The sequence below is a fragment of the Nipponia nippon genome, unplaced genomic scaffold, assembly GCF_047370975.1.
Source record: "Nipponia nippon isolate SJK-2023a ecotype South Korea unplaced genomic scaffold, ASM4737097v1 scaffold_9, whole genome shotgun sequence".
In the NCBI taxonomy this organism is placed as follows: Eukaryota; Metazoa; Chordata; class Aves; order Pelecaniformes; family Threskiornithidae; genus Nipponia; species Nipponia nippon.
In genome coordinates this window covers 48,495,782-48,519,725 of record NW_028262413.1, presented here as the reverse complement: position 1 = coordinate 48,519,725, position 23,944 = coordinate 48,495,782, and the positions used below count along the sequence as shown (strand labels likewise).

Here is a 23,944-nt window from a genome sequence, read left to right as displayed (position 1 = left end):
CGGAGCGAGCAGGAGGGGATCTGGCAGAGAAGGGGCTGCCTCTCTGCAGGACACGGGACGTGGCTCCGGAGCTCTGGCACAAAAGCCTATGAGGTGCTGCAGCCTCCTGGGCCGAATCCTGCCCCTGTGCCCCACGGCGGCTCTGTAGGAGCTGCAGTGCGGTGGCAGCCCTCACGGAGGGGCTGGGAAGCTGCGGGCACCGTGCGCGAGCCCCCGTGGCTCTGTGGGGGCTTCTTCCTGCCAGCTGGTTGCCCACAGACAGCCTTTGCATGGCGGCAGCCCTGGTTTGTCCAGGAACAGGCAGATAATCCCCCGGTCAGGTTGGGGCTGTTGGTCCGGCATGGGTGAGGGGTTGTGTATGGCCCCCCGGGGCACAGGAAGGCGAAGTTGCCTGGGGCATTCGGACACAAAGCCCGAGCAGCTGCGGGAGACCCCCAGCCCTGCCCAAGCTGCACTAATCAACTCGTTAAGCCTCGCCAAAATAATCAAAACCCCTCTATCTCCGAAACGGACCCCCGCTCCTTGCAGAGCTTGGCCAGCCAGCCGTGCGTGCAGGCGCTGCCTGCAAAGCCTCAGCCCCGCGAGCACCAAGCCCTGGCTCCAGCTCTTCCTGCAGGCAGTATGGGCAGGGAGAAGGCTTTGGCAAGACACCAGCGAGGCCTCATTTGTCCCACGGATTTGCCTGTCCTCCCACTTTGTGGCTGGTTTGCAGTTGTCCCTGTGAACGAGCCATGGCCTTGAAAAGCATCCGCTGTTTTCATCAGGCTTCCCGGTGAAGCGGGACCCCGCTGCTCTCGAAGGATCCGAGAGCCTGTTTTCTGTTTGATCCTGTTACCACGAAGCCTGCTGCGTGGCAGCCGGTCCTGCCGCAGTGCTGCAGGTGCAGGGATGCACGAGCGCCTGCGGTGCTTTACCTGCCCCAAGCCTTCTCCCCGGCCGCCCTGCCGAAGCCCCGCTCTTGGCTCGCCGCGCAGCTCCCCGTCCCGCTGCCAGCCTGGCCGGGTGCCCCGCAGGTGCGTGCTTTGGGGGCAAACTCCCTTCCAGATGAGCAGAGGTACCTCCAGGGCTTCTCAAAGCAATTTATTCTGACACCGAGCCACAGCGTCGCTGTGCGGCTCTGTGCGGGGTTTGCTCTGGGTTATGATGTACAGGGGTCTGGAAATGAAAGGGAATATTTTGCCTTTGAAAAGGAGAGGGATCCTGTCTGCTGTGTTAAATTCAGAGACCTGGATATGAAAAAAAAATGCGTGTGCGTGTGATGAAAAGCTTCCTGCGAGTTCATCCCATGTAATTGGGATGAGAGCTTTTGCATTGTGCAAAATCACGGTGTTGGTCACAGAGGGGATACGCGAGCGGAGGGGCTTGCGGAGACGCAGCCCGTGATGTTGTTTGAACACTGCCTGCAAATCCCAGAATGGGCCATTAGAAATTAAAGAGATGCTGTTAATCTGAGTTGGAAATAAAACAGGACACACGTGAGCTCATCTGGTTGGTCTGGGCTGCTGCTGGTGTCAGCTTCAATTGGAATAAACAAGCGTTGCTCGGCTGTACCGAGCTACTGGAAGGCAGAGCATTGCTGGGAGCGAGAGGCTGCTCCGCTCCCAGATGAGAACCACTTGCCCAATTTCTGCTCATTTTTAAACATAGGCAGTTGTGAAACCGAGAGGGTACTCAGGGGTACTCATTACCACTTCTTCTTTGCGAGAGTTTTCCTCCAGCGCCCATAAAACACTTCTCGCTCTCACAAGGGATTCCACATCAAATATTCAAGGCAGATTACAGCGAGAACCATGCAGGAGAAGGGGGAAGAAAAAAAAGTCTAAACTGTTCAGTTGCTTTAATAAAGGAGCCAAAAAGGTTAACACAGAGAAAGCGCGGTGGAAGGGAGGGGAGAGGCTCCTCGGTTCCTCCTCGGGGCAGTGCTGCTGTTGATGAATGCCAGCGCAGCCTCGGTTTTGAAGCGGGTGCTGCTCCTGCTGAGCCAACTCGGGGCGCAGGTTATTACCTGCAGCCAAGAGCAAAATCCTTAGCGGGGATAACGTGCACGTGGCTCTTCCCAGAAACTCCATGCAGCGCCGCTTTAATAAAGAAAAAATGGGTGGTGAGTATTCCTGCCCTGGAGGTGCTGGTGGCCTGTTTGAAATGGGTTTGTTTGCTGTTGGTCTACGCAGAGAGATCTTGGTTATCGCTGCTGCTGCTGCGTGGGGCTTTTGGGTGGAAAGGCTGGGTGTGAGCCCCCGGCCGGGCTGTGAGCACCCAGCTGGGCTGGGGGTGGGTTCCTGTATTGCACCCCTGAATTGCAGCAGGACAGGAGCCCACCCCTGGACTCGCAGCCTTGATTTAAGGCGTGGGTGCTTAGCGAGCACCCTGGCCCCTGCTAGCCGGGCTGTTCCTGCTGTTTGCATCTCAAGTTTGCACCTCGGTCCTGGCTGACCACGCGTCCCAGGCCGCTTGCCCCAGGAGCCTGGGCAGTGCTGCTTGCAGCCCGGCTTTGGGGATGCTGGGGCAGGGGGAGCTCCCCGTGCTGACCCTGGCCCCCGCTCGGTGCTGGGTCCTGCTGAGCGTCGTCAGCGCTGATCGGGTGCCGCTGGCACTCACAAGCCCTCGGTAGGGAAATGGCCCTGATGGGGAATTAACACGGCTGAGCCAAGTCCTTCCTTTGCCTTTGCTCGAGCGGGCAGGGGCGTAGCGACCCGGAGCGGGCAGGGGACTGGCCCCGACCGCGTAAACAGCTTCAGATCCATGAATTTTGACCATAACACTGGCAGGTGCTGGGACTTCTCCAGCTGTTTGTTCCTCCTGCAATTCTCTAAATCCTCTCTCCCCACCAGGAACCTGCGATTGCTGAGCCTCGTTTTGTCCCGGGAGATGGGGAAGGTGCTGAGCAGGCGATGGGGAAGGTGCTGGGCAGGCAGCGAGTGTGCTCGGTGGCTCTGATTTTACGGCGGGAGGCGGGGAGAGGCGGTATCTCTGATCGCAGGGATGTGGCTTTTCCTGGCAGTGTGGGTTTTCTCCTGGTGATGTAGTGCCACAGTAAAACATTCAAAACCTGTCAAAGCTCCTGAGAGTACAATTTTGCTTCGCAGATAACATCTCCCCCCAGAAACACCCTTTGCTGTTTCTCTCGCATATTTTTCTACTGCGTAATTGGTTTTCTCCTCCTAATTGCGCTGCAGAGCATAACCCCAGCTTGCAGGGAGGAGGTGCTGCATCGTGTGAACCCGGGGCCCGGTTCTGGGGAGGCTGCGCCGTCCTGGCCGGCGGCAGGGAGCGGGCGCGTGCCCGGGGGCGCGCGGGGGCACTTGGCTTCCTGTCACTCAGCAGCACCTGGGGGTTATTTTCCCTTCTCGCGCAGCTGGGAGGGAGGGTGTGCGGTGCACGTGTGGTCTCTGAGCCTTTCCCACAACTACCATGTGCTCATTAGGGGATGCTTTGCTGTGCCGGTGCTTGGACCCGGGGTGTCTGTGATGCCCAAAGCCACCCAGACCCTCTCCACAGCTGCCCTGCTCCAGCTGGCTGCAGGGAGATCTCCTGGGAGCAAAAGCTCAGGGCAAAGCCACCAAACCTGCCTGCGGTGGAGAGCTGTTTGGATGTGGTGATGAAGTGGTTGCGTTCCCCCATGAAGAGCCCCGAGGGAGTCATTTTGCAGTGCCCCGGCAGCCTTCTGCACCGCTTGTGCCTCGCAGCATCATCCCAGGGTGGGCGTGTGATGCCGTAGCCGTTTGCCATCACACAAGCGCTTCACAGAGGAAGCGAGGAGGGACCCCCAGTGCCCTTCCCAGGGCGCTCAGCACCTCCCACGGGGTCCCGGCTGGCCCATGGTTGCAGCCTCTAATTGTTCAGGATTTTCTTTCCCTCTTCCAGTTCCGAGTTGCTGGCTCTCCTCACGCTAGCAGCACCTGTAGCGCTCTGCAATGAAGCTCGTGAGTCACGAGCCACCCACGTTGAGTGTTTATTAACCCACAGGGAAAAAGCACAGGGCTTTCAAAACGCTGCATACCAGGAGACTTACCTGGTCCCAGCCTCCACCCCACCCAGCCCCACGCCGGTGGGTAAAGGGGTCCAACTCTGCCTGGTGAGGGTGGCAGCACCTCGCTGCCAGCGGGCGCGGGCTGCTCCTTGGTGCAGGTGTGATCCCTGAGCCGCTGCCAGGGCCGGGGCATGGCCGATGCTCTGCAGAGACATCACTCCATGGTGCCGCACAGCGATGGACCGGGGAGCCCAGCCTGCAAATCAGGGATGCCATGGGGCAAATAACTTAGGAACGGGGGCCAGCACCCGGCACTGCTTTCCTCTCCCAGCTTGCTTGCAGCAATGCAATGGCCCTATCCTTGCAGCCCGGTGCCAGGAGGGCTCAGCCCTGCTCGCAGCCGGCCCCGGACAGGGCACTGGGGTCCCAGCCCAGGGAGCATCGGGGTCAGCTCACAGGGGTTATTGCAGCATGTCCCACTGGGCAGGGAGCACCTCTGCAGTGGGGCGAAGCGGCAGGCAGGTGGTGGCACATGTGGTCCTGAGAAGCAGCACGGGTTGCTGTGGTTTCGTGCTCATAAGCAAATGGATTTGTGGCTTCAGTCAATTGACTCATAGCTGAAGTGTTACTTGGCAAGTGGAGGAGAGCTCCCTCCCCCAGCGCTGCTCCCCGTGCATCCTCATCAGCAAATAACAGATCACGAGCGACAGTTTAAGGCAGGATGTGGCCGTGGTTTCTTTTTCTTTTCTGTTTTTTTTTTGGAGGGGGTCTTTTTTTTTTTTTTTCTCCCCTTCAAGTTGAGATCTTCTCTAAAGAAAACAAATCTCTGTGGGCGGGCAGCTCCAGCAGCCCCGGCGGGGCAGCGATGCTCTCGCTGCTGCCTGCTCCCTGGCTGCAGGTGGGGTGCAAGTGGTCCATGTCGATAGTGGTCCATGTTGATGCCGCTCCTGCGGGAGCAGCAGATCCTGCTTCTCCCCTCTGCTGCCAGCCCCAGACAACGAGCTTGGGGGGACAGGGACACGGGGATGGGGACAGGGTGCTCTGCTCCCCCAGGACTGTGGTGTGGGAGGTGATCAGGTCTGTGGCTCTGGAGGGCTCGCCGGAGTGAAGCTGGTTTCTGTTGAGTAATTTGAGAACTTCATCTGGGTGCTGAAACAGCCTTGTGTCCCGCTGGGACCTCAGTCCTGCCTCTTGTGGGTGAGATGGATAAATTCTGCCCTGCGGCCCCGCGTGTCCCATGCAGCGCTGGCTCCCGGGCAGGAGCCATGGCCATGCTGCTCTGGGACAGCTGGTGGCGGCAGGCTCTGCCCGGGTCCCTGCGGTGCCGGGGTGACTTGGGGCTGAAGGGGAAAGGTGGTTGTTTAACGGTGAAATTTTCTCATGTCACTCCCATCCTTCTGTGCAGGCTTTTGCTGCACCGTTGCATCAACCCAGGAGTGCCGGGCCCGTGTCTGCCTCCCCTGGCACCTGTGAAACTCGGAGGAGGGTTTTGCCGGCATCGCGGTGCTGCGTCCCTCCTCCCGGCTGCCGTGACTTTCGCCTTGGCTCCAAGGACGTGCTCATCGTGGGCAGTTCGCATCCTCAGCCTGGTGCCATTTCTACAGCAGTGAGCTGGGCCAACCCGCCGGGTTTCTGCCCCTGTGCTCTCTGTTTCCTCTGAGCATCCCTCAAGTTCTTCCCCTTTTTCCTTTCTCTGCTCCAAATTTTCCAGCCCCAGCTTTTGCAAAGCGCCCATGGTGGAGTGGTTGGGATTTGCGCTTTGCCTCTGCCAGGCGGGAAGGTTCTGCAGACGGGGAGCGGGGCAGGCGCGGGGCGGGGAGGAAGGGGAAGAGAGGAGATGAGAGCAGCAGCGGGGCGGCAGTTTGCTAAACCACCAGCTGACAGATACGGCAAGGTGCTGCGCTTTCCCATCCACAGTGAGTTCTTGTGAAACACTCATTTCGAGCGCAAGTGTCTAGCTGGCTGTGTCTGGAGCACCCACGACTCGCGGCTCCGCTGCCGGTGCTGTGCCGTCCCTCGGACTCACCCGCACCTCCTGCACCCAAAGTCCTGTCTGCGCGAGCCGAGGGTTTGTTTCTGCAGGGAAAAGCGAGGGGTGTGAGTGTGGTGGTGCTGGGTTCATGTCAGCAGTCCTGGCTCAGACCTTGCTGCTGAAACCAGTCCGCAGCATGGTTGGCCACTGCCTGGGCCCGTGCTGGAGGCCAGCATCTCCAGTACCATGAGATGGAGGGAAGGTGGCAGGGCTGCCATCAGACACCTGCAGTGGCTCAGCTGTCCCTGAGCTCCTCCAAACTTGCCCAGGCAGATCTGCTGGGCCATAAAAGCCCATTTCCCCCAAGAAAGATGCCTCCTGGATAGGGGAGGCTATGCTGCCTGCACAGGCAGGCGTGAGCTGGTTCTGCCTGGGCTGCTAATGGAGCAGGAACGGGGTCTGTGGTTACCCCGGCGCTGGACTGGGGCCGATGTGACCAAACTCCCGGTGAGCCGAGTCCTGTGGGTTTGGGCTGGGGCTTCTCCACCTCTGCTCGCGGTGCCCTGTGGAGTCATAACCTCGCACCTCTCCGTGCCACCTCCTCTCTCACACCCTGTACATGGCCTGTGCCCGCGTCTTGCAAAAAACCCCTTTGCCCGCGCTGTCTGCAGAGCACGGGGTTGGGGATGCACAGCTCCTCGCCGCCAGCCGTGCTCCTGCCCTTTCATCGCACGCTGGGACCGGCTGCCAGTAACCTGGAAGGAAGTGGTTTGTGGAATGGTGGCAGTGATGAGCTAGCTCAGAAATGTGGCTATGGCTTGAGGTTTCTGCTCTGGAAAGCTGACTAATATCCACCAGAAGCAAGGCCACAAGAAAAAAAAAAAAATAATCCCGAGAAATGCTTGTGCCACTGGCCTTTTGACAGAGACCTTGGAAAGAGGCCGAGGGGCTTGGAGACGTGGGAGCGCCCGGAGCTGAGCCCTGCGGCCGTCAGCACCCTGCTTTGCTCCACGCAGCCAGCACCAGGGTTGGGTAACATGGAGAAGCCTCCTTAGGGATGTCCATGCTGCGGGTATAAAGTCTTTATTCCTCCTTGTTTGTCTTCTCTCAGAGCAAAACCGGGTGCTCGAGCGCTCCTTCCCCAGCCAGCACGTGCTGGTCCGTGACGCAGCCTGCAAAGGCCACCGATTTTACTTTTCAGGGTTGATTTCCTGAAATGCTTTATTTTATAGCCTGCCAACGTTATCTTCTAGCACACAAAATCTCCCTTGTTAGAATTTTGGGTTTTGTTTTGTTTTGTTTTTTTTTCTTTTTAATAGAAGGTCCTGATATAAAAGTACCAGGAAAACACGAGAAAGTTAATGAGCGTTTCCTTCTGCATTCCCGCAGCCGCTGCTGAGCCATCGGTCCTGCCTCTCCGTCTCCCCGCACGAGCTGGGCATTGTGGTTTCTTGACATTTGCAGAGTAAATAGCCACGTCGTGGCTCTCCCGATTCCCGAGTTGGAATGTGGACACCCATCTTCTGGGGGCTCCAGGGAGGTGCTGAGCACCTCGGGAGGGGAAGGCGGGCTGGTTCCCTCGGCTGCCGCGTCGGGTCTGTTCCAGCGGCACAGACACCTGCAAACGATCCGGCTTTACCGTCGAGGGAGCGTTTAAAAAAAAGGAAGATGCTTGCTGAGATGTTGTTTTTCCTGGAGCTAGGGCAGAGAAGGGGAATGTATAAGGGAGCTGTAAAAAGCCCCATTTTACCTTCCCAAGACTGAAAACGCAGGCCCTAACGGCAGATGCGGCCCCGCTAATTTCTTTCCTCGGTGCAATTTGGTTTCTTGGGTGGCAGGATGCAATTTGTGTTTGAGTTTGACTTTCTAGTGAAACTCTTGGCTTGTCACTCTTAAGGCACAACATGCTCCTTAAATAGCAGGCTAAATTTCTCCACCTAGCCTAAAAAAATAAAATACTCCTCTGCCAAATGAAAGGACATATTCCAGTATTCTTTGTTGTTGCAACAGATTGGGTGGATACTGTCAGACTTCTGTATTCTGGGAATACTTCCAGAGCCTCTCTTTGTGTGCAAGTCGGTTACCATGTAATTGTCAACTTAAATTGCAGTGTTGGATAACTCGGCTTCGCCTGTAAGATAATCTGCCTCTCCTGCGCCTCAGCCCCAGCAGCGCAAGGGCAACGCCGGGGATGAGGGGGTCTGCAGAGCTCGGGGTCTGCCCGCGGGGTCCTGCCCTGCCCGGGGGCGTTTGTGGTGGCACCTTCGCTAAGGCATCGCTGCCGGTCTGGGAAGGACGGACGCTGCTCGCGGGGCCGGGGTGGGAGGGACGGGGTGGTCCCTGCCTGCTTGCTGCCTCCTGGCCCCTGCCTGCTGCTGTCTGAGGCGGTGCGGAGATAAAAAGGTTTCTTTCGGTGCGATGGGAATCATGTTCACCCTCTTCCTTCCCCTTTCAAATTGGCAGCTCGTTTTGTTGTGTTTGTTTTAGCCTGAATCCCAATGACAATTAGTGCTAGAAGGCTAGATTAAGCTGTTTTTACTTGTTTTCTTTTTCACTTTGATTTCCACCTCCTCCAAATTCTTAATCCTACTGAATATTTCATCTCTTGTAACTCCATCAATTGAAAGTCTCCCAGCGGGACGTACAGGACCAGCACTATTAGAGCTGCTTTGCTTTAGCTAATGCTTCTCAACGCTGGGCTGAGTTTGTTGCGCAATTTATTTCAGACGAGAAAACCACAGCATCCGCTTCAGCGAGAACCACGCGAGCGATTTGGGAACAGGGCTGTGTAGTAAATGAGAACTTCGGTGGCTGATGAGAAAGCAGAGCATCCCTCATTCCCACCTTGCGCCTTTTCCAGCTGCAGGTGACTTTCGCAGGTGGGAAACCCCCGGTGTGGCCACCAGCAGGAGATCCCACCGTAAATGCAGGAAACTCTGCTTGACGGTGGTTGGTGTGGTGGTCAGCTGGCTCCCGTTGGCCCCGTGGCAGGTCAGCCGGCCTGGAGGTGGGTTGCACCGTGTGAAAGGGGTTTGCTGGGGTGCAGTGAGGTGACAGTGGAAGATCCTGCCCATCTGTTGGGGATTCCCCATCAAAAACTGCACTTTTTCCTTTTTTCCTGTGACAACGCTTCCTGGGATGCTTTTGGACTTATTGTCGGGTTTTTGCCCTAAACTTACACTGTTGGCAAAAAAGCTTATAGATTGGGGACTTCTTTTTTCCCCTATCAAAAAGGTGTTTTCCAGCTTGAACAACTCTGGGCTGGCCCTGCACAGGGCTGCCCATCGGGGTGGACACATTCCCGCTTCTGCTGCTTTCTCCTGTCTGGAAAGGACAGCTGGGGAGAGGGTGCGGGCTCCCGGGATTCAGCGCCATGCTGGGGCTTTGCAGCTCTCTGCGTCCGCCTGCTCTCTTGATTGTGTCACCCTCTCTCAATGCTGGTGGCTGGTGTTTGTAACGGTGCCTTTTACCACCCAAATCGCCGCTTGCTCCACAATATCCCTAACGGTTTGCAGGGACGTTTCCCTAGGAGGAATCTGGCTGCTCGCGCGGCTGGCTGCTTCTGACATAAAGCAGGGATGCGGCAGGCTCTGCCAGCAGGTCCTTTGAAGCTTGCAAAGCTTCAGTGCTCTTCACCTGCTCTACGTGTTCCTTATCAAGAGCCCCAAAGTGTCTGCAGCCTGGATGGGAAGAGCTCTTACTGAAGTGCCAGCAACCGGCTCCAAGTGCCTTTGCCAAGGGAGCTGCGGTGGCATATGTTTGCTCTCAGAGCAAGGTTACAGTCTTGACTCATTAGAAGTTACTTTTCTCATTTTGGGGCATATGCAGAAGAACCCGGTGCCAAGCTGGCAACGCGCGCGGCGGAGCAGAGAGGGCTCGGAGAGGCTCCGGAGGAAGTTTGCACTTGCACTTCTGTCCTCAATTATTTTGTTTTGAAAGCAGCACGAACCCAGCCCCGAATGAATGCTGGTTTAGCAGAGGCTGGGAGCCCCACACGGCGCTGGCAGGACGGCATCCGCCGCCCCGCGGGGGCTTTCCTCTGGGGTCCGGTGCCGGCTTTGGCTGACCCCCTCCCTGAGACCGCTCCCAGGTTATTCCTGCAGCCAAGGAGCACGGTGTTTGCTCAGGAACCAAGTCCCGGCAGGGGTGGGATGGGGCGGAGGAAAAGGCCGGCAGCCCCCTGGGACCGGGGTGCAGGTCTCTGAGGCGGCTGCTTCGGGCAGCCCTGACCGCCAAGGAGCCGCATTAGAGCTGGGTAATTCAGCACATTCCTAAATAATGGGTCTGGTGGTTTTGCAGGATCTGTAGCCCATACTAATGGCTCATTGCTGAACCATAAGTGGTTGTGTTATACTTTGGATTTATTGGAGGCCGAGGGATTAATTTCCTGAAATATATGGTCATGATGTTGAGGTTAAATTAAGATCTCATTCAAAAGGATTCTTTTTATTATATTTAATTTGTAACCCCTTTTCTATAGCCATTTTACAGCTCTCCCTCCCCCTCCCTTAAATGTTCAGTGTCATGTTTCCAGGAAGAATCTTATTTCATGCAGACTAACAGCATTTTTCAGTATAACCTTTTACATTTCCTCACCGTTCGGGTTACTCTAGTCTCGGTTGTTTATACACAACAAGGTCTTAAATCCTCTCTTAGAAAATAAAGATGTTGATGCAAAAGCAACAAGAGCTTCTGGCAGAGCTCAAATCCATCCGTTCTCTCCTCCTTCCCCACATGCCACCCCCTTCAATCTGCTGTAACTAAAAGCCCTTTTACTTCAGCGCTTGAGCACTTTGATAAAACGCATGTTGAGTAAATCTTACATGACATTTTTACTCTGGGTGATATGTATACAAAGTTGAGCTGGCTCGGTGCTCGCCTTGCTTCGCCCTTCTTGATGATGCTGTTATTAAACTGATAAATTAACTGTGGAAATGGGTGCTGCGAGATGCTGGAGGCCAGAGTGGGGAAGGGGACGAGGCTGTTGGGAAGGACGATGGTCTGGATGCAGCCGCTGGCTCCGGAGCAGCTGAGGCCGGGCAGGGAGCAAGGGAGCATCGTCCAGCACTCCCTCCGCTTCTTGTGCTCGCTCTGCTGCTGGCTGCCGTGGGAGGTGGGAGAAACGAGCCCCTGCTCGAAATCACCGCTGCTATTGTTGTGTGCCCGTTCTGCGGTGCTGTGCGTGCCCCTTCGGCACACCCGCAACGCCAGGCTCGGGGCTGGCCCCACAGGGCACCCCACTTGCAGCGGTCCGACCCGAAGGAGGACATGTCCCAGAATAGTTGGAGACGTGCTGTCTGCAGGAGCTCTTTTCTAGGTCAGCACGATGAGCTCATTGCTGCTGCTCCCCCGGTGCCGGAGAGGTAGGGGGAAAGGGTTGGCTCGCTCCAAGGGGCTCATCTTGCGAAGAGTGGCCTTGGTCCCAGGGATCTGGGCAAGAGAGGACAGGCATTGAATTTGCCCAAGAGTCCAGAAGGGATAGCTCCAGAAAACAGATCTTTTAGTCCCCGGATCTAAGTTCCCACTCTGGAGGACAAAACCCCAACCCTTTTTGGAGTGTTTGAAATGTCCAACCAATGATGTACAAAATGCACGTTCCTAGCACGGTGAGGAGGAAGGGTGCCCGGGAGCAGGGAGGTGTGCTGGTGGTGGTGCTTGTTGCAGTCTGTGGCTCTTTGCATGTTGCTCCTTTTGCTGGTTGAGAGCAGCAGAGCGGGAGATGCTCTCCCGTTCCTCCCGAGCAGCCGGCCGGAGCTCAGGCTGGACGCCCCGTGCTGCCTGCTGTGCTCGCTGGGCTCTGCCCGTCCCGGCCCTCTCGACCCAGGCGGTACTGGCATCTTGCAGGTTGGGAAACAGCCGTGTCCTTCTGTTCTCCTAGATCAATTTTCCTCCCCTCCCTTGGCAGCCGGAGTGGTACGTGGGTGCCCCTGCATGCAAAGCACAGCAAGGGAGGGATGAAGCAGCAGTTTGGGAGGAAAAAGGGGGATCTGAGCGACAGTGGGCCATAGTGGAGGAGATAAGTGGAGGAGATAACCCCCAGGCAGGCTGGGGGCAGCAGTGCAACCTGGGCAAGTGTGACTGTGACAGAGGAGACGTGCCTGCGGCAGCGTGAGCAGGGTGGGGAGCGGCAGGGACCCCCCAGCCAGCCCGCAGCCCCGCAGAGCATCCTCCTGCTGCTCCGTCCCCCCGAGACTCGACGGTCTGCCCTGCAGTGCCCCACGGTTCGGAGGCCGCGCCGTGCCCTGCTGATGAGGGGTCCCGGAGCAGGGCCAGCATCCCCACCCATGGGAACCCTCGCATGCCTCTGGGCTTGCGCAGCACCAGCAGCACCACTAACCCCATTCGGCATGAAATTCCCAGCCCAGCCTCCCCGAGCAGCCTGCCTGGCCGTGCTCCCAGCAGCTCCCCACCCTGAGCTGTCAGCTCTGTCTTCTACGGGGATTTTCTCTTTTTTTTTTTTTTTTTTCTCTTTTTTTTTTTTTGTCCCTCCAGAAGTGCTGATGGACAAGTTGAGTAACCGTATCTGCTTGTTACAGGACATCTTGAGGCTGATTGCGGAGGTCAGGACTCAACTGGAAAGACCGCAGCGGGTTGCTGACTGGCATCCACGGTCCAGATAAGATAAAAACAACTGATGACAGCAGGGAAGTGAAACAGTCATCTCAGCACTTGGATTAGTGCCCGGCAAAGAGGAAGGGAAAAAAACCCGAGGAGGGCCGGTGGGGAGGGGAAGGGGGTGGAATATGTATTAGAATAGAAACTCTGGAAAAAGCTATCAGGAGGCAGCAGATTTGGGTGTTAAATATTTATGAATTAGCGGCACTCGTCGCGTTCTCTCTGAGCCGCGAGTTTCCAGGACGGGCGCGCGTGTGGCTGCAAACCCGCTGCCGTGCCGCGACAAATAGCGTCGTGGTGGGAAAAGCAAAGGCGTGGAGGAGCGGTGGGAGCGGGAGGCAAGGTGACCGGGTCTGGCGGTGCCGAGACTCGTGGCGGTGCAGGATAAACCCAGATGAAGAGGAGGAAGGATAAATGAGGTGCCATAAAAGTGACTATTATTATTCAGAAAATTCTGCTGAAGAGCATTGGTGTAATTAAACCATAATTGCTTATTACTCAGCTGAAGTGACATTGTAAGTGGCTGAAGGTCTGTGACGAGGAGAGGAAGGGGGGTCTCAGCTTTTCTGCCGTGCTCTCGGTTCGCCTCCATCCCGCTGCGGATGCGTGCGTCCCCATGGCAGCCAAGCAGAAACCTCGGCCCTTGGCGAAGGTTGAAAGTCCCCCCTGAGCCCATGACGCTCATTTTCAGCGTGGCACCTGGACAGAGCACCCCGTCAGCGCTGCAGCAAGCGCAGCGTTGTTGGCTGCTGCAGGACAGGGAGCCGGGAGCAGCTTCGCCTCCCGGGGCGAGAGGTGTCCGAGCGCCGGCAGACTCGCACAGCCCAGCTTGGCCATTCGTTCCTGGAGGTGAGCACCTTTGGGTGCTAGGCTGACCCGCTCAGCGCTGAGAGCTTTAAAGGAGCCATTCCCCACCGTGAAACACAGACCCTGCAAATCCTGTATGCACTTAATTACACAGTGATGTTTATGGAACATTTTAAAGGGCTCAGGTAATCTGGCAGCACGGAGGAGACCCGGAGTCGAGGTTTGGAAGTGTGAGCGTTCCCGGTGCACCACACCACAGTGGGCTTTCCTTTCACCAGCCAGGTTGGCGTGATAAACTGTATTTTCAGCTTTAGGTAACATGTTCCAAATTTTGGTGGAGTCTCCTCATTTTTGTTTCAAAGTCGCTCTGTGTTTCGCATTCTGAAATATTCTGAGACGAGGTCATCCAGCACATAAGCATAGCTGAGCATCTCTTATTTATTTTCTTTTCCCACCCCTTTTTGCTGCCCTCCTCCCCTCCTCGCCCTCCCTCATGCTGCCTGCGGGCAGGGAGAGCTGCCCATGCTCCCATGGGAGCAGCCGGGCTGGAGAGCGAAGGACCAAACTGTGGCTGCGTCCTGCTGGTGTGCTGCAGGGGGAAGGAGAAGAGGAGAAGGGCCCATCGCTGTTGCTGGCTGCTTTACTTTATTCTGCTCCAGTTCCAGCTGGCAGGAGGGCTGCAGTACAGCACCGAGAACCGGGCAGGTTTTGTGGGAAAAATGCTGGAAGTTTGACGGAAAAGAGCATCCCTTCTGCAGCGGTCTCGAGGATAACCCCATGCTCGCCACGCGCTCGCGGGAAGCACCAGCCTCCAGCGCTTCACGGAGCAGAGAAGCTCGTTACGTTTCCACCAGGCGTATTTATTTTTATTTTTTAAATAGCTGTAAAATGAGTCACCTGGCACCGCAGCAGAACACAGCCCACCAGCAAGGAGAGCGCGGAAGAACTGCCAGGGAATCTGCTGCCAATAAACCACTCGTGGCTTCAGACAGTCTCTTGTTTTGGGGCTCGCTGGAGCCAGCTGGGAGGCGAGCCCGCAGCCGGTGCCAGCACCGACCCCTTCGCCGGGACCCGCCGCGCTCGCCGCTCCCGCTGCCAGCCCCTGTTTTGTCTAATTACACGGGGCTAATGGGGAGAGCACAAAAGCCTGTGGCTCCCCTGGCCCCCGCTCTTCAGCCCGGCCAGGAGACACCGGGGAACTTGTGCTCCTATAAAAAGAAATCTATTCTTTTTTTCTTCTTGCAGCAAAGACGTCCCTCAACGAGAATCATCTGTGGGTTTCTTCCCATCCTGGTGCGTAACCCAAAAGCTTCGTCCCGTTCCCTCGCTCCCGGGATGGTGCATCTCCTGCAGGGAGCAGGGCGAGGGGCGCAGCATCACCCAGGGGCCGAGGCCGAGCCCGGCTGGATCCCCTCTGTCTGGAGCAGCCGGCTCCCCTGGCTCCTGCAGCCTTGGCAGGGGTTAAACAGCCGAAGGAGAGAGAAAAGGGCCCTGGTGATGCAAACAATAAAAAGTCTCCACATTCCACTGAAGTTTCTTGAGCAACTGGCATTTGCCCATAAATGTACTTAAGCAGAAAATCACCAGAAAAGTGCTATAATCTGACAGATTTTTCACAGGCTTAAATATTCATGAATTAAAAGAATTGGCAGAATTTTCTACATTATTAGCTTTCATCATGGCTACAGGAGCAGTTGGTGCACTGGCTGCTCTTCAAAAACTATTAATCTAGTCTGTCATCACAGCAGCCATTTTTTAATTAGCTACTTTACTGAACGATCTGGTGCAGTAGTGAGACTGGAACATTTAAATGGTATTAAAGTTTTAAAGGTGCCCCTTTCCATTTTTAATCTAAGTTCTGGAACGCCGCAATAGGGAAACAAACGTGGCGGCGGGTGACTTCATTTCAATGGTTAACTTCTTATTTTATTTTGGAAAAAGTCAAGTCTTGGAAAACTGAGCTGCTTCTACCAGGAGAAGAAATTGCGAGAAATAAATTGTTCTGTAAACCAAGGTTCATAACATTCCTGCCCGATGAAATCAAAACGAGATGCTTGTAGCCGACACACCGCGTGCGTATTGCAGGGGCAGTGACAGGACGTGGCACCGCGTGCCGCTTGCTGGAGTTTGGTTTCGGTCCCAGGATACTACAGCTCCCTCGCGTAAATCCTCCTCCTGGCCGTGCAGGATCTGCTGCTGCATCCCTGTGCAGCTCCACGTGCCTGCCAGGAGCATCTCCTGGGCATGCGGAGCATGGGGGGCCCCGATGCCACGATGGCTTTTGCCACAACATTAATTGGAGCTTTTTTTTCTTGTGCAGGAGTCATTAAGCATTTTGCGGTACATATCCCAAAGCTTTCGCAGGTTTGAAGTGGCTCTTTCCTAAAAAGAAAGGGCCCTGCGGCAAGCATGTGCGGGCTGCTCCCGCATCCGTGCAAGTTGCTCCAGCATCCGTGCAGCCTGCTCCCGCATCCGTGCAAGTTGCTCCAGCATCCGTGCAGCCTGCTCCCGCATCCGTGCAAGTTGCTCCGGCATCCGCGCAGCCTGCTCCCGCATCCATGCAAGTTGCTCCGGCATTCACGCAGTCTGATCCTGCATCCATGCAGCCTGCTCCGGCATCCGTGCAGCCTGCTCCTGCATCCGTGCAAGTTGCTCCAGCATCCATGCAGCCTGCTCCTGCATCTGTGCAAGTTGCTCCGGCATCCGTGCAGCCTGCTCCTGCATCCGTGCAGGCAGCTCCCACATCCGTGCAGCCTGCTCCCGCATCCATGCAGGCTGCTCCCGCGTCTGTGCAGGCTGCCATGTAAATGCATGTTCAGCCCCAGCTGGGGACCGCGTGCGGGCTGCAAGCTCAGTGCTGCCTTCACCAGACGTTGGAGCTGCAGCAACGCTGTTGGCATGAAACCTCTCTGCGACCCGTGGTCTGCCCTGGCCTTGGCTGGTAGGTGAGCTGGATTTATAATTGGCCTTTTATTTTGGGTTCACCAGCCCCTGAATCATTGCACGTGTCGGCTCTGGCCTGCTCCTGGGGAAAGCACGCTCCGGAGGCAGGGATGGGTACCGAAAAGCCCACCGGGAACATCTCCTGAGCCGCGAGGGGTCACGGCTCTGGGGTTTAGCAAGAGGCGTGCTCTCTGGCTGGGAGGATGGGACAAACCCCTCTGCCCCCAGCTGTCCCCAGCCCTGGTGCTCCCGGGGCCGCAGTGCTGGGGGAGCACGCAGAGAGGTGCTCTCTGCCCCGGGCAGCGAGGGCTCGGCTCCAGACCCTGTGCACGACGGCGTATGTGCTAAGTCTGAGCTCCTCTCTAACTAAACTTTATCAACCATGCACTTGGCTCTGCCCGTTTGAACCCTGCTTTGCTCCCTGTGCCAGAGATGCTGCTCTCCTGGCTTATTATTTGCATGTGAAAACACAGCAAAATTATGTCTTTATGGTGGTTTTAAATGTGCCTTTTTTTTGTTTTTTGGCATCAGTGGCTCCGCCTCCGATCTCTGCTGCTCGTTATTGCCAGGGCTTTAATTTGTGCATTATAGTGCCAGTGTCCTGCTGACTGGGGAAGGGAACTGCTGTATGTTTAAGATTTTTTCCCCTATTATCATGTAAAGCAAGGAGCGTAAAGAAATTGGCAGCTAAAATGCCAATGCTGCAGCTATAACCTTTCAAAAAGTTGCTCTTTGTAAGTCCTTCTACCATGAGAACTCACTTTAAAGGAGGTTTTTGTTTTCCATGACTTGATATCGTACTTAGTGTTTGAAAGGACCAAGACAGGCGCTGGCAGGTTACCAAAGGGTATATATTAATATCGAGTGCTGCGAAAGAAAAACACAAACCGCTGCCCGTTTTTGCTCCGTTCACAGCTCCAGCTGAAAAGCTGCATGATCGCATTTAGCCTGGAAAACACTAGGGTTTGTTGGTTTTTTTTTTGATGATGTGGAATAGGGAAAGTCTAAAACTCAGAGGGTTCGGGTTGATTTTAATGCTGTCTGGGAAAGAGTTTTTTTTTTTTAAATGTGAACGTTTGCACGGGTGAAGTATTTTGGTAGTGAACGTGATCCCCTGTGAAGCTCAAACTCTGCACGGAGATCCTGATTCTCAGGAAAAGGATGAAAAAAATCCTTCAAGGGAGGAAGGATGGGGAAACATTCCCAGAAAATCTTTTATTTGCAGCAAGTGACTTTTCATGGAGTTTTCTTGGTTTGTTTTGGTTTGTGGTTTTGTTGTCGCCATCATGAAGTTTTCTGCCTGTTGCTGTCTTGTGGGTTGGAAAAGCAGAACCCAGCGGGATCGGGGAGAGCTGTCACGGGCAAAGCCCCGTGGAGGGGCTCGGGGACCGAGGTGCAGCTCCTGCGGCCCGGGGAGGCTCAGCTCTCCCACCCCACACAGGGAGGCGATGGGGCGCCTCTCCAGCCTCTCCGGCGTGATTGATGAACCCTCGACATGGCGCGTGGCGTGAGCTGGAAGGATGCACCTTAAATCGGAGTTACGCCTTTAATGCACAGCCTGCTGCTGTCATTTCCATGAAACGTGAGGCAAAGGTTTGGTGTGGTGCTAGAAAGCAACGAGAACAACCTGCTCCTCTTCCCCTTAGCACTGCTCTTCACGTCCTGCCCGGATTTGAAACGTAACCTTACAGTCGGTGCGTTAACGAGCAGACTCTCTCGTCAGCGCGATTGCGGCGAGGGCTTGCGTCGCCTGCTCCTGCCTTTTGCAGAGCCGCGTCGGGGCTTCCCAGACCTGCTGTTTCACAGCCAACAAATGCAGGTGCGTGGGCTGGGGGCTGACTACGGGACGGACACTGGGACGCACGTCAGGACGTGTATCAGGACGTCCACGTTTATATCCCGGCTCTGGCTGTGATTTATCGCGCAGCCTTGGGCAGTTGCAGAAACTTCCTCGCCCCTCAGCAGCCCCACGAGAATCCAGCCTGCTCGCCCTGCACCACGCTGGGAGCAGGGAGGGAGCTGGGGAAGGGCAGAAATGGCTCTGTCAAAGCCAGTCCGTCTCACTGTGGTTAATAATTACGATTTTTTTTTTAACTCTGCTTCATCATTTTTAATATGTAGTCACTTAAATGAGGCACACACCCTTCTTGGCAATTATTTGTAATTGTTCCCTGTGAGTTCTTGAACAAAACACTCTTTATTAGTACTCAAAGCTTCCAAAAGCATTGCAGATCTGATAGAGATGATACTTTATTCAGCAGGCTGCACCACAGGCTAGCCCATTAATTAAATTTGCTAGATAGGATGATTTATTAGAAGAATATGCTCAATATGTTCTTTAAAATGTAGGGTTGTCCCATGCTTTCTGTTGTGTAATACACGGCTCTGCTATTTGCTCTTTACGTTTGGGGATAAAAATGAGCCTTTACATTTAAATTCAAATGAACATCTGAACAAAATGACTGGGTTTGCGGCGGATTAACCCACTGAAATCTTATCATCCTGCCGTGGGGTTTTGCTTAGTTTGAGGTAGCTGGGAAGGAGGAGAACATTGCTGCAGTACGTGAAAGCGGTGGGGAGCGGCGAGAGCGTCGGCCGGGGCTGGGCTGGGGTTTAGAGGTAAAGCTTCTGCCCAGAGTGGAGATGGGAGGGCAGCTCTGCAGCCAGGCTTTGATTTGCACAGCTCCAGAGCCCCTCGGTATGCGGTCACGGGTGATACCGTAAGGCCTAAAAGAAACTTGCCCCTCTATTAAAAAAAGAAAAAAAAAATCAGCTTTATTTTTCCATGTTTGAACAATGAAGCCATATGTGTTTCTTCTCATTAAAACCAATTTTTTTTTTTTAAGGAACTCCACCGCAGAAACAAGCATGGAAGCTGACATAATTAAAGGCTTCTTTTTCCCCAGCCGTGGTCTTCTGGTCTTTGAAGAGCTCGGGGATCCCTGAGGAATGCTCTGAACTCTGCAATATTTTGATAGCTGCAATAACATAATCAAAAGATGCTTTCATGAAGAGAGCACCTTGTGTGAATTGAGGCCACCCCCTCTCCCCCCGCCGATCGCCGATTTAATGGGGTCCAGAGCTCGAGCGCAGATGGGTAGTTTTATTTTCTGCCTGTGCTTCTCCAGGGAGGCTGCCTCGCCGCGATGCCGAAGTGCTTTTCGGAAGGAGCCGGAGCGTTTCCCTGCGTTGCGTGGCCTCTTCCACGTCTGCCCCGAGCCTGGCGAGGCTCAGCTGGTGACCCTGGCTGGAGGCCGGGGCGATGGGGAGAGCGGGGGCTGCGGGGCTGCAGCCTATCCTCCCCAGCCTGGTCCCTGCTGCCCTTCAAATTATTGCACACAGAAATTCTCTTCTGCTTGAGAGTCCGCCAGGTTGTTATTCATCCTGAACTCCTCATTAAAACACTTTAATTTCTCCCTTTCGTTAGCTAACCAGCTCATCTGTTTGCATGAATCCTTCCCTCTGTGCCCAAGCCATTGAAATCCTGATTTTTTTTCCATGTTGTCTCTACAAGCTGCGGCCCCGTGCGTGTCCACTCCACCTGAGTTTTGGCAGCAAGGGCTGTTTGGAACGAGGAAATTGGGGCATTTCTTTAATCATTAAGCTGGAATCATTAAGCTTTAATCAGGCCAAATTAGGGTTTTGAATCCCGACGCCTCGCATTGGTCTCTAATTGTATGAATTCAGCCACTCTTGAAGCAAAGCCGTCCCGGGGCTCTGTCCTCCCCTGGCAGAGTGCGGCGGGCACGGTGCCACCGGCGTCCCCCGCACCAGGACCCCGCGGCTCCGGCAGCAGCCATGCTTTCGAGCCTTCTCGCTGCTGCAGGCAGGGGCACCCCTGCGACGGGGGGTCCCAGGGCTGCTCCGAGGGGAGCCTGCCCGGCCCCGCACCCCCAGAGCATCGTGGCAGTGCCGGGGTCACCGGTGGGGTGGCTGGCCCTGTAGATACATCCCAACAGCCCCGTTACCTTTCCTCTGGCCCTGAATGGGTTGAGAGGTTGGGTTTGTGCCCGTAGAAGCTGAGCCCGCTCTTTCCCTCCCCTCTGCTCCGTCTCTGCTCATCGCCACTCTTCCTTAGGTGCGTCTGCGGCAGCCCTGGCACGAGGGGGAGCGGTGATGCCTGGTGGCATCAGTGCCAGTCGTCTCCGCTCCGACTAGTTCATCACCTCTTGTCTCCCATAAAAGCAGCTATTCACAATATAATGTGAATGAATTCTCATTAAAGCCTGCTAAATTACTCCGAGACAAAGCAAGGCGCCAGCGCGCAGGCTGCTTTGCCAATTCTTCACGGCGTGTTTAATTTACCGCAGAGTCCTTGCCTTCCAGATTGAGGAGGGTGCTGCTCAGCCCCCGGCTGGCATGGCACGGGGGACGGCAGGACCCTCCTGCCCACGGCACCCTGGAGCTGCACCCCGGAGCTGCCTGCGTGAGCTGGGAGCGGGAACCCAAAAACCTCCCCTGCCTTGGGGAGAAAGCAGCCGGGGAAGTCACAGCACTGTCTGCCTCCTCCCCTTGCCCCGTGCTTTGCTTTTGCTCGCGTATTGCTGCGGGCAGGACTGGGCGAGACCCCCGCGAATCTCGGTGCTGGGGACTGGCCACCCCCAAGGGCCCGTTCTGTGGTGTGCTGCTCCGACCAGTGTTACACCGTCCTGGCTAAAAGAGAGCCACGTAATTCTGTTGCCATAAAAGAGCAAAATTCACTTTGCTGATACAATTTCACAGAATTTACCCTTTTCTTTTTTTTTTTTTTTTTTTTAATGCATGTATTTCCCCACGCGCTCTGAATTTCCCGTAGCTCAGCTGACTGTGCTGACTTTCCTCCCACTCGCACGTTCATACCAAGACAACGCATGTGAGAGGAGGACGGGTCGGTTTTGCCCCAATAACGGTTCCCCTGCCCAGCTTATACAGCTTGTGGAACAAAATATGGGGTTTTTATAGTTCATAAGTACTTCCCCCAAACCATCTGAATCCAAATTTATCTGCAATCTGGCCTTTCTCTGCAGCCAGTCCCCCAGAGGTGATGCTTTGGCAGCAACTCCGGTAGCTCGGTCACGAACCCGTGATGGCCAGCAGCTTTCTGACGGCGGTGAAGGGGGTGAATCCTCCTGTACAGAGCAAACCCCAGGAAGGGGCTGGGGCCGGCGCGGTGGGAGTGTGGCTGGGGCACGGGATGGGTGGCAGTGGCTTTTGCTGATCACTGCTGTTTCCGTGTGTGCTTGAAATGCCTGACACAGCCGTGGCTCCGTTGGGTGATCTGTGGAAGGGAAACCTGCTTGATGATGTAAAGTGAGATTTTGGGGTGCGTTCAAGCTTTTCAGGGAACGGACTGCTGCAGTCAGCATGAATGAGTGTGTTTCGGTCCGTGCTGGCAGTGGCTGTTGGGGCTCTGCTGTCAGGGTGCTGCAGCCATCAACGCCTCTGACAGCTCAAGGTTTTGCTGTGGGTCTGTCTCGTACCTTAAGCCATGAGTTTGTGTGATGGTTTTCCCCCCGGTGAGGTTTGGGACTGGTACCCAAAGCGAATGCACTGCCAGCAGCGGGGCATCCTCCACCCTAAATCCCCGCATCCTGAAGCCGCGTGGCCAAAGGTACCCGAACTCCGCCTGCCCGACGCAGGGCGGACAACAACCCCCTTCGTCCCCATCCCGACTCACCCACCCGGCTATTGTGGATTCTCACAGATCACTTGGCATCGGGCCACGGCACGGTATCGCCGGGTTTGCATTATAACCTCTTATTACAAAACCCTCAGCGTTTCTCTGGATTGTTTCGCCTGTTATCATTTTTCCCACAGTGCGCTTGCATGATCCTCTCTCAGACTTAACCACATGGCAACCACATCACATAATGCAACTTCTGTTCTGAGATTATTCATATTTTTTTTTTCCCTATTGTTGCTTTGCCAGGTTTTTCTTCTAATTCTGAGAAGCTGAATTTAAAAGAGCAGTGTCTCCGGTGCAAGGACATGCTTAGGAGGCAGCGTGAGCAAATCAACTCGACAAGTGTGTTCGCAGGAGTCAAACCAGGGGGGAGCTGTGAAAAAGCAAAACAAAAGCCCCTCCAAATGTCTATTTTTATTTTATTTCATTTTCTGGAATGTCTCATCACATGAAATAACAATGCATCCCGGCAAAGAGACTACAGGCAGGCTCCAGTGAAAGGGCAGCTGAGGAAAAGATTGTTTTATAAGTAGGTTTTTATACGCAATCTATCACAAACGCCAGTTCCCAGCAGAACGGGATAAACAACAAAAAAAGGGCTGCGCTATCTGGGATGTGTGTTTGCAGTCGTGCTGCTGGAAGGGAGCAGAGCCTGCGGCCGTGGGCATGCTGCCCGTGTCCCCGTGTCCCCTGCCGGCACGGGGGATGGGGTGCGGGCACCCGCTCGGGTCCTGCTCCGGCTCCAGGTCCTGCTTCCAGGGGGGATGGAAACAGCTTGGAACCGGGCCAGGAGGGAGGGAGAGCGAGTGGGGTCTGGGGAACGTGACCGATGAGGGAAGATGGAAAGAAATGAGGGTGTTTAGTCTGGAAAAGAGAAGATGGTGGGAGCGGGGGGCATTTTCAGGCCCTTCGGCTGCACGGGGGCTGCGGTACGGAGGAAGGAGCTGATGCGGTTCCCGTGCCCTGGGATGCCAGGAGCTGCCGCAGCCAAGCCCTGGCCTTGGCGCTGTAAAACCGCCACTGTCCAAGCCCCATCGGTCCGACGAGCACTGGGACGATGGGGAAGCGCACCAAAACCCTGGTGTTTCTGCCTGAAGTTTCCCATCTGTGGCAGCCACCGAGGCACTGCCCGCTTCTTGACTTCGTTTCTGGTGTAAGTACTCACAAAGCGCAAAACGTAGTGAGGATTTCAGCCCTGCCTCCGCTGTAGTTCAATATTTTACCTAAAATTAGCACTTTCTAATTAATTTCCCTGGGAGCAGGCAGCTGATGTGCTGGCGTTACAGATGAGTGGCTTTGATGGGCAGGCCTGGGGGATGTGGCCGGGGGCCCTTCGGCGCGGGGGGCGGCAGCAGCCAGCAGCCCCGGGGTGGAGGGGGCGGCTGGTGTTTTCTGGGAGGGATGTTTCAATCTGGGGTTTTGCTTAGATTTGATTTTAAATAACTGTGAGCATGCATTAGCTGTCGCTAGACGTCCTCCTCCAAGGAGCTGCCACCATTGGAGGATACTGGCAGATGCGCCGGGCGTGCACCGGCATTGGAGATGGAGAGGGACCATCGTTCCTGAAACACCTTCCAACTCCAAGACCCTTTTTGCTCCTGTTCCTTTTACTTCACAGCTGCTGGAAGCTGGCTTTGTTTAGGGCCCAGAATTTCCACTTCACATCTCTTTCCTTACAAAACCACCCTATCTTCATTTTTCCTTCATTTCTGCATCTTTTAATTCTTGAGTCATCAGCCATACTGGCCAGTTTAGCATAAGAAATGAAATTAATTCTCATACTCAGGCTCCAAATGTAAATTCGTTTATTAATAATTTAAATAGATTTATTTATGCAGTTTGATATTTCTCAGGTTCAGGGAAGCAATTCATTTTTCTCACGTTGGTGATCAACAGATGCTGTCATTAAGCTCTTTTTTTTCCCCCTATCCTTCCATCTTAGCCTGCTAAACAGATAAAAGATGGGAGCCCGCTG

At 55.1% G+C, this 23,944-nt stretch overlaps 1 protein-coding gene across 11 annotated transcripts in view; it reads left to right on the top strand.

The window, feature by feature from the left end:
- Window positions 1–23,944, top strand: part of LOC148050334 (uncharacterized) — an 81,046-nt gene that overhangs the window by 26,096 nt on the left and 31,006 nt on the right. For 3 of the 11 annotated variants that reach the window (XR_015701566.1, XR_015701565.1, XR_015701563.1), the window contains one exon: window positions 12,479–16,309. The exons of 1 other annotated variant lie outside the window; for it this stretch is intronic. Coding sequence is in view for 1 of the 10 variants with exons in the window: in XM_087744983.1 (XP_087601109.1) it covers window positions 19,154–19,253 (100 nt within the window). In the remaining 9 variants the exon portion in view is untranslated. Of the gene's footprint in view, window positions 1–1,943; window positions 2,102–12,478; window positions 16,310–17,953; window positions 18,127–19,153; window positions 20,258–23,944 lie in introns of those variants that run through there. 7 more of the 11 variants (XR_015701564.1, XR_015701570.1, XR_015701569.1 and 4 more) reach the window with 7 other exon arrangements.